Genomic DNA, 9,944 nt, shown 5'->3' with positions numbered 1-9,944 from the left:
ACTTTAATAGTTGTATAATTATTATTATTATTATTATTATACAATTTACAATTTAATAGAACCGGTTTATACACAGTTAATATTGTAACCACGCACAAAGTTAAAAAGAAAACAAATTCAGCAGTGTGTGTTGTGTGAAACATTTGGCCTGTGACCATCACTTACAACTTGTTGTCGAAAGTGTGGTCGTAAAAAAACTAAAACATAGATTTTTCACTGCAGACAATCCAATAGATGAATACGAACAAATGGAACATCACAGGGATGTGGTGACAAATGGGCTAAGTACATAATCAATAGCATCCACGATATTAAATGCAGAAGTGAATAGTGTTAAGGGGACTGCAGATTGGCGCCAAAATGATAACTAACTACTAAATGAGAGGTCCTGCTTCATAGCGCTACTTAAACCCTGCTATAGTTAATAGCAGGGTTTCAGGCGTCTATTTTTTACTTAAATTTAGCTTCTTCAACGTTTTGCCAGACATGAGACATCAGAATGGCAATTACCCACAATAATGATAGTGACAGTACAACAAAGGTAGGTATTGCATATCTTTCTCCACTGCAGGCTAAAATAACCATCTTGAATGGGAGAAAAACGACAGAATAGTAGAAACCAACCCATCGTTACATGTGTCCATAGTGTTTAAATGTGGTCCATAGTGTTTAAATGTGGGCGATGGTGTTTGGATGTGGGCGATGGTGTTTGGGTGTGGTCGATAGGGTTTACGTGTGGTCCATAGTGTTTAAATGTGGGAGATAGTGTTTAAATGTGGGCGATAGTGTTTACATGTGGTCGATAGGGTTTACATGTGGTCCATAGTGTTTAAATATGGTCGATAGTGTTTAAATGTGGTCGATAGTGTTTACATGTGGTCGATATTGTTTAAATGTGATCGACAGTGTTTAAATATGGTCGATAGTGTTTAAATATGTTCTTTTCCCTCACTCTCCACCTCATCCCTAACTCTCCACCTCAAGCTGGTGTGTAGTGAGCGTTCTGGCACCGATTGGCTGCCGTGCATCACCCAAGTGGGTGCTACATATTGGTGGTGGTTAGTGAGGTCCCCCCTTCACTTTAGGCGTCTTTGAGTGTTATTAATTATTATTATTCTTCATGTTTAACCTCTGTTTTCCTTTTATTCCTAGTCTGTTTTACATAGTTTTGAATGATGACTATATGCTCTGTAAGGTGACCTTGGGTGTCTTGAAAGGCGCCTCTAAATTAAATGTATTATTATTATTATTATTATTATCGTCAGTGAAGACGACAATAAACCCTTATATTGATGTTTTGCTCTTTTCACTGAACTGCAACTAGTAGCAGGTTCATCAGAGAACAGCAATTAGAGAGGAAGGGGGAGGAAGGAGAGGGGCGGGGGGGGGGGCAAACAGAAGTGGCCCAGGATGTGATGACTACGCTGGGATAGCTCTGAGAACAGGCCCTGCTAGAAGGGAGTATATTCCTCTCTCTTTGAGGTGTGTTTGTGTGTGTCTCTGTGTGTCTGCTGAGTCACTGTTGTGGATAGCATATTCTTTGGTGTGACTGGATATCGTTGCTACAACTGTATTTCTGTTTGTGTGTGTGTGTGTGTGTGTGTGTGTGTGTGTGTGTGTGAGTGCGTGTGTGTGTGTGTGTGTGTGTGTGTGTGTGTGTGTGTGTGTGTGTGTGTGTGTGTGTGTGTGTGTGTGTGTGTGTGTGTGTGTGTGTGTGTGTGTGTGTGTGTGTGTGTGCGTGCGTGCGTGCGTGCGCGCGCGCGCGTGCGTGCGTGTGTGTGTGCGTGCGTGTGTGTGTGTGTGCGTGTGTGTTCATGGGAGGGGAAGATTAAAAGGGACAACAGTGTAGGCCTGCATATGGTTTCTATCGGGCAGTTAGAGCTGCATTAAATGTATTTTGCTGCGGTAACTCAAGCCCTGCTATACCTAAAGGCTTTGTTTTCTTCACAATGTATTCTGGTATTTATTGACTCATTGGCAGTCGAACACATCCTAGTCCTTGAGCCCGAGCATTGACAAGCAGATGCCAGGAACATTCAGTGGCTACAGTAAGCATAACGCAGAGCCATCCTGCCCTTGTGTTGTTTCTATATGCTTGTATTAGAAGCACTATGAAATTCAAAGACCCGCACTATTATCCCCTGAAGCTGCTTGACTTTGCAGGCAATGATGGGGTTTGCGCCTGAACTAGCGCCAGCATTTACAGTCCCTGATTTCCCCGGCGTTGTGGATCCAAGGCTTTCGCATAGAAACAACAAGAACTGACGTATTCAGCCTGAGTTCATCTCTGCAGCAAAACAATACAGCTTCATTCTCGGAAATACAACAAAAATTAAGGTAAGCTAATTTACTTAATGGCACTTAATGTACGCACTCTGGCACTTAATGTACACACTTATTGCATGTCGTATTTAGTTATAGCACTTAGTTACAGTACGTAGCATCTTCTCCTAGCTATCTTTGTTATATACGAGGAATGGATTAACCTAGCAATTGTTAGTGCTTTGCACTTGGTTCTATGAACATCCCATAATATCCCAAATGGGATATATTGTTTTACTTTCTTATGATAAATGTACTTATTGAAAGCCGCTTTGAATAAAAGCCTGTGCTAAATCCCCTAAATGTAAATGTAAATGTCAGGTTGACAGTGAATCTTCTTCAGAATATCTTAGAAGTGTGAAATTAAACACAAACAGAACCTTTTTTTCAAATGTGATGTTTTAAGCTTCTACTGTAGCTTCAAATCCAACCATAGATCAAGAGTCACCAATTTCTCCTCCTCAGTGCGAACACTTTCTGGAGCATTCTCTCTGTGTTCTTACACACACATCGACGTCCTCCCACTCGCACTTAAAAGCTAAACTTGTCTTTCATTCATGTGCTCCTTGATGTTTGCTCGTTGAAGCATGACCACCATACACTAATCTGCCCATGTCACATCTATAAATAGCACCTGACCACATCTCACATCAGTTGGACCAGAGAAAATCAAACTCACATCTCACTTAACATCCTAAGACCATATCGGTATGCTACGCCTACCACTACAACTGGCACCAACACTACAACCTTGGTTAGAAGAAGTGTTGTGTGGTGTTGGTGATGAAGATACGTCTACCACCACTAATAATAATAATAATAATAATAATAATAATAAAATAATAATGATATTAATGATAAGTGTAACATCAAAAGTATGATCACAATAAGGATTATAATAAGGTTGTATATCTATGCAAGGCTGGCAGGGAGTTGAACACAGCACACCAGACTGTCCTGCTTTAATCTGCTCTCTCTCTCTCTCCCTCTCTCACTCTCCCCCCACACATGTGTGTGTGTGTGTGTGTGTGTGTGTGTGTGTGTGTATGTGTATGTGTGTGTGTGTATGTGTGTATGTGTGTGTGTGTGTGTGTGTGTGTGTGTGTGTGTGTGTGTGTGTGTGTGTGTGTGTGTGTGTGTGTGTGTGTGTGTGTGTGTGTGTGTGTGTGCGAGGAAGCCCAGGATTAGCCCTGTTCTTTGTGCCATTCAGTCTGTCTCCTCCTTTGATTCTGCTTCTTCTTCTTCTGCGGCTGCCTCTCTGTGGTCGAGACCCGTCCACTGATAAGAGGCAGCCTGACGGAGCCTTTCTGATCAGAACAAGAGGGCCGGGGATTGGGCGACCAGCTGATCTGGGATCTCTATACATGCGAGGTTTGCTGCTGTCTAAACCAGGTCAAGCTGATTACTATCTCTGAGGTGAAGCTGATTGTTTTCTCTACACAATGTCACCAATCCGCCCATACCTTTTCATTATGGATTGACCCAATGGATTCACGTGTTCACCGGCTCCATGAGTGGATTATCATCCATTAACTGTATAGATTGAATTGGTACAATACTTTGGTATTTGTGGAAATACTACTGATTGTTGAAAAGACTGTTGACTGCCGAAAAATACTTGCGATGGTCAAAAATACTCATGATTGTACCCTTGATATGTTCAAAAGATTGACACCCTGTGTGTTCATTGTTGTTGTCAGGACCTTGAAGATGGTGATTTTGCTCAAGAACTGCTCTGATCACATGACCAATAATATTATAAATAAGAGCGGCCATCCCATGATTACAGGAACAAGTGAAGAGTGCTAGACTGGTCTGCCTCACCTGGGCTGGTCTCCACTGGAAATGCTGTCATTAGATCCAGCCACACAGCAAGAGACGTGTGCATATGTGTTTATGAATTAGACACTATATTTAAATGCATCATGGCATGCAGGACAGACATGCTCTTGCAAGCACCTCTCTCTCTCTCTCTCTCTCTCTCTCTCTCTCTCTCTCTCTCTCTCTCTCTCTATCTCTCTCTCTCTCTCTCTCTCTCTCTCTCTCTCTCTCTCTCTCTCTCTCTCTCTCTCTCTCTGTATCTCTCTCTGTATCTCTCTCTGTATATCTCTCTCTCTCTTCTCCTCTCTCTCTCTCTCACACTCTCGTCCATCAGCCAGAAACTTGGAGAGAGGATCTGAACGGTTTTAATTGATTGGCACAACACCTGCTTGGCCTTTTAAGGAGCCGCACTTGCACGTTCCTGTGCTTTAGGTGGGGCGCTATAACACAAACACGCATTGGACGCCAAAGCTGCCCAATATACAATGGTCCCACCACAGCTGTCCGATACCCAAACCTCCTACATCCTATACCGGCGAGTCGCATCGATGTTAGCAATAACAGATAATAAGTGGAAAATAAAACCAGGAGAGCGTGGTAGCTAGGGGAAAAGAACGCTTCACCACTGCGTCTAAAACTGCCCCCCATCGGCCTTTGCGTCCTGCATTGGCAAATCATCCCAATCGCATGGACGTCATTCAGCTATGGAACTTACGCAGGAAAAACTTAAAGCGAGAATAACATGATTACAACGACCGCTGCCAGGCTACAATACGTCTTCGTTGTGCTACATGTATGCCCCCGCCAGCGACGTCCAATGTTGTCCACCAGTATCCAACGCGATTCTACAAACGCATGTCAGTCATTGAAAGCACAACTGAGGACATTAGTGAGTGCGGGTTCGAGAGCTGCATTCTGATGAGCTGCGGTTCCCATTGATAAAAACCCGCGGCGTCGGAAAGGGCTGCATTCAACGTCACCCAAGACGTGCGTGCACACTTATGGATGGGCATGTGCAGTCAGGGAAACAATAGCGGTCGGTCCAGAGAAATAAGTATACCGAACAACATAAACAGACCGATCACATACGAATTAGTACCATTCTGAACGTAAACATGCATTATGGGGTGACGGTACCTGCATTTTGTCGGACGTAAACACCTCTGTATCTACCTCGCAGGCGATGATGGTCACCATCTCCAGTTTCATATTTATAGATGGCATTCCCTTTCGTGGCTAGGGGACATTAAAAAAATAAAAGGAAATAAAAACCCGTGCTTTTTGTCTTCTTCGTGTCGTCAGAGAGTGTACAGTTTTCTGGGTGCTTCTTTCCCCCACGTTTCGATGTAAGTCCTCAAGTCGACTCGTTTTCTAACGACGTGCACTGTGTCCGTATTGTGTCCACTCCTCACTGCGTTAGTGCGCGGTGGAAAGTGATGCTGCAGCAGCACCGGTGGTACAATGGGCGGCACCAAAGTTCGGTCTCTCTTTACCCCTCTCTCCTACCTCTCTCTCTCTCTCTCACTTACCCCCCTCCCCTCCTCATCCTCTCCGAGAGCAGTGTTGCCAGATTGGGCCAGATTTGCACTGCCGCCAATGTTGCCAGATTGGGCGGGGAAACCTGGCCCAATCTGGCAACGCTGTCCGTGAGTTGAAGCGCGTCAACCCCAGCGCGCGTTGGTTCCACATTGACGTCATCGCCTTCCTCACGTTCGTTATGTTTTTCATTTTTTTTCACGCCACTATAGTTCTTGGGCACTGTGCACTGCAGATATTACAGTCCGGTTTATACTGCTTTTCGTTTTGCGTTGATGTCAACATGAAGACTAAACCCAATGGGTGACCGGGCGTTGACACTAATCCAGCACCAAATGACGGACTTACTTTGTTATATCATGTCACCAAGGAGCCCACACAATTTTTTTTTATTATTAATAGCATAGCCTACTATGAAACTGCATGTGAAAATAAGCCTAAATATTGTAGCGCACGACAAGAAAATGACCAGACGTGAGCCCAGGTTATTCGTCTATTATCGCAACTCCCGTGATACACCCAAAGCCTTTGATAGTTGCCTTTATTTACAACATAACCAAGGCCCGTGAATAACAACCAACAAATATCCCGCGGACATCCTCGTTCAGGTGGTGCCAGCCAGTGTCGCTCCAGCCGAGTCCACCTGTCACTGAGGAAACCCCTCATCGACCACACACATAATGACAGCGGTGACCCAGAACCAGCAGGGAGCTAAAAGTCAAAATAGTTCGATAGTTCTACATCCGACGGACCTGCCCCAGGACAGGGAGCCCTTGCGGTAAACCGGAACGCGGGCGACCACGGCTGTGATCGCCACAATATAGCCAGAAATCCAGTCTGCAAAATAACTCTTATTCAACTATTTGGGATATTTGTGAAGCTCCGATTGGGGGGAAATGGATATCATCGTCCATGTGCCCCAAACTAGAAACCCGACTTTCATCTTTTAAGATCAAACAATTCCATATACATCTGATCCATTGGTTCAAATAATTGTGTTGGTAATCGTCTGTTTATGTCCAGTTCCTGCATTACTGACCAGCCTCTAGTTATAGAATGCCTCTCAGCCATGAGACGATAACGAAGACGACACGCTCAAACTGCAGGACTTATTTTACTGCATATTATAATCTTTACTCCTTGCTCTCTCTCTTTGTTTCACTCTCCCTTTCTCCAGTTTAAATGCCAGGCTGGCTGTCAGATAAGACTATAAGCCATTCATATTAAGGCTGGGGGCAGTAAGAGCTATTTATATGTCTGTGTCAGCCATTGTTAGCAGGACAAACTTAGTGGCTGGAATCGGGGATGGGCCTGGTGGTGTGGATGTGGGGTTGACAGTAGTACAGTACAAAGATGAGTGTGGCATAACCAAGAATACCGCAAGCTAGCCAGCAAGAGATCAGCCAATCAGTGATCAATCTATCAGTGTGACAGTAAGGGATCAGCCAGTCAGAAATCAGCTTGTCGTTGATCTGCCAATGAGTGATCAGCCATCAAGGCTGACTGGCATGAATTGAGTCTGGGTCTGGTCTAGACTTTTGTAATGTGATCTGGGTCGGGTTTAAGTTCATTCCATTTTCATGAAAGATATAAAGATGCACTTAAAAGAAAAAAAAAATATTAAAAAATCTTTACATTACAGGGAAGACCTACACAGACATTGCTTCAGTGTATTTAATAATTAAAGGATGAGGACAACCCATATGCCTCAGATAATTGTGAGTATCTGTTTGTGTGTTAAAGAGGCACAGTGGGCACCATTGAAGAGCACATACTTTGTAGAGTATTATTTTTTTTTAAGACCCTATGGCTTCGAAGATCATGTAGACTTAGAAGATCAAAGCCGATGCTCTTGTCTGTTCCTGATATCATTGCTGATAACCGGGACGGCTCGCTGTGCATGATAAAGCACTTTCTCCTCCAATTGCAACTCCTCCTCCTCCTTGGCCCCATTCTGCAGCTCATCCTCAATCCTCTACACCTCATTCACAATTTCCTCTGCCTCTGTGCTTTGCGATTGGCAACGGCCAAAGAGATGTGATGAGCATGTAAAGACATGTTATGCCAAAACACCAATAAAAGTCAATTGCGACAGGGAATGAAGTGAAAGCTGGGGCTGCTATGTTTAGGGATCGGTGTTATTGAATTAGTTCTTGATATTGCATGATATTGACGTCAACAATTTTAAACGCTAAGTGGGTTTACTATGTGTTGTATAACAGATTTTCCACATGTGCAATAAGTCCACTTACAATAAGTCGACTTTATTCACAATTCTTTTTCCTTGTTTATATTGCTAGATAGGTGCTTGATTTGTATCCAATACAAAATTAGATGAAGCATAGTTGTAGGTGACACCCAAAGACAAAGTGAGACAGGAGATGAAAAGCTGACAATGCGGACAATTATTATATATTCTTTTCCAGTATTGAGCAAGAAAGCTGTGGAGCCGTAACGAGAACAGGCGGCAATGTAATCCTTTTGAGCAATAGCGCCTGTCAATGTATGTCCTCTCAAAGTGCTTGTTTTTGCCACTGACTCAGGCTCAGATCGTTATTTGTTATTGTGTCCAACAAAGCCTCGCTCAAAGAGAGAAGTCTTGCTCTGAAATATCACAAGGGTCTGTAATGACAAAAGCGACATATCCTGCAACAATACAACAATTTAAACAACATTTAAGAGTGACCAGATCAATATAAAGGTTATGAAAATAGTTTAATTTCTCTGTAGGAATCCTTTTCATGATGTTTTCAGAAAATGCTCATAACAATATGAGCACTTTTAGATGACATACATCGACGGGGTGCTATTGCCCGAAAAGATAACATTGTAGTTATAGTTTTTTGAGGATTAAGTCTGCTGCGTTTTTTTGCTCAATACTGGACTGAAAGAGTGGTTGACTGCATTAGTCCCTTAAACCTAAAATGATGGGAAATAGGGTCCAGGTTTAAAGGATCCCAAAGTTATCTTTTAACAGAATAAATGAAAAAATTATAAAGGCGAGGAGAATAATAGATAGAAGAAGAGGGCAGAGAGGAGAAGAGAGGAGCAGGGAGGAGAAGAGAGCAGCAGAGAGGACTAGAGAGGAGCAGAGAGGAGAAGAGAGGAGCAGGGAGGAGAAGAGAGAAGCAGAGAGGACTAGAGAGGAGCAGAGAGGAGAAGAGAGGAGCAGGGAGGAGAAGAGAGAAGCAGAGAGGACTAGAGAGGAGCAGAGAGGAGAAGAGAGGAGCAGGGAGGAGAAGAGAGCAGCAGAGAGGACTAGAGAGGAGCAGAGAGGAGAAGAGAGGAGCAGGGAGGAGAAGAGAGAAGCAGAGAGGACTAGAGAGGAGCAGAGAGGAGAAGAGAGGTTCGGAGAGGAGTAGAGAGGAGCAGAGAGGAGAAGAGAGAAGCAGAGAGGAGAAGAGAGAAGTAGAGAGGAGCAGAGAGGAGGAGAGAGGAGTAGAGAGGAGGAGAGAGGACTAGAGAGGAGCACTGAGGAGAAGAGAGGAGCAGAGAGGAGAAGAGAGAAGCAGAGAGGAGAAGAGAGGAGTAGAGAGGAGCAGAGACGAGAAGAGAGGAGTAGAGAGGAGCAGAGCAGTAAAAAGGTTATGAGTCACTGCTTCTCCGAGCCACTGACGAGGGGAATTTAAATTCTGAGCTAGTGCTCTGCAGCAGGAGAGGAGAAACCAGGGCAGTAGATCATCATCGCAACAGGATATGAACAGCCAGAGCAACATGTACACAGATGAACACACACACACACACACACACACACACACACACACACACACACACACACACACACACACACACACACACACACACACACACACACACACACACACACACACTACTTTGGCAATAAACTGTCTGAAATGGCGGAACAATGAAACCATCAAACATGAACACATGTTGACAGTAAGGGAGCATCTTTGTCTAATGTGTCAGAAATCTAATTCTCTGCATGGACATGTGTGAGTGTGTCTTTGATCAGAGTTTGACTGCAGAAGAATGGAAAGAATTATTCACAATTCAGAAAATACGTAGAACTTGCATCAGAATGTTCCCAGTTGACAATTAGGGTAGAATCAAACACACACACACACACACACACACACACACACACACACACACACACACACACACACACACACACACACACACACACACACACACACACACACACACACACACACACACACACACACACACACACACACACACACACACACACACACACACACACACACACACACACACACACACACACAAACACATGTACACAC

General features: G+C 43.9%; 1 protein-coding gene across 2 annotated transcripts in view; it reads right to left on the bottom strand.

Annotated features, from left to right (window-relative positions):
* Positions 1-5,653, bottom strand: part of rcan3 (regulator of calcineurin 3) — a 23,545-nt gene extending 17,892 nt beyond the window's left edge. For both annotated transcript variants that reach the window (XM_060052786.1, XM_060052787.1), the window contains exon 1: positions 5,281-5,653. In XM_060052786.1, coding sequence (XP_059908769.1) covers positions 5,281-5,367 — 87 coding nt within the window. In that variant the 5' untranslated portion in view covers positions 5,368-5,653. The remainder of the gene's footprint in view (positions 1-5,280) is intronic.
* Positions 5,654-9,944: the final 4,291 nt, after the last annotated feature.

This window comes from Gadus macrocephalus, chromosome 5, assembly GCF_031168955.1.
Source record: "Gadus macrocephalus chromosome 5, ASM3116895v1".
Classification (NCBI taxonomy): domain Eukaryota; kingdom Metazoa; phylum Chordata; class Actinopteri; order Gadiformes; family Gadidae; genus Gadus; species Gadus macrocephalus.
The sequence above is the reverse complement of the archived record's forward strand: the minus strand, read 5'-3'. Positions and strand labels throughout refer to the sequence as shown.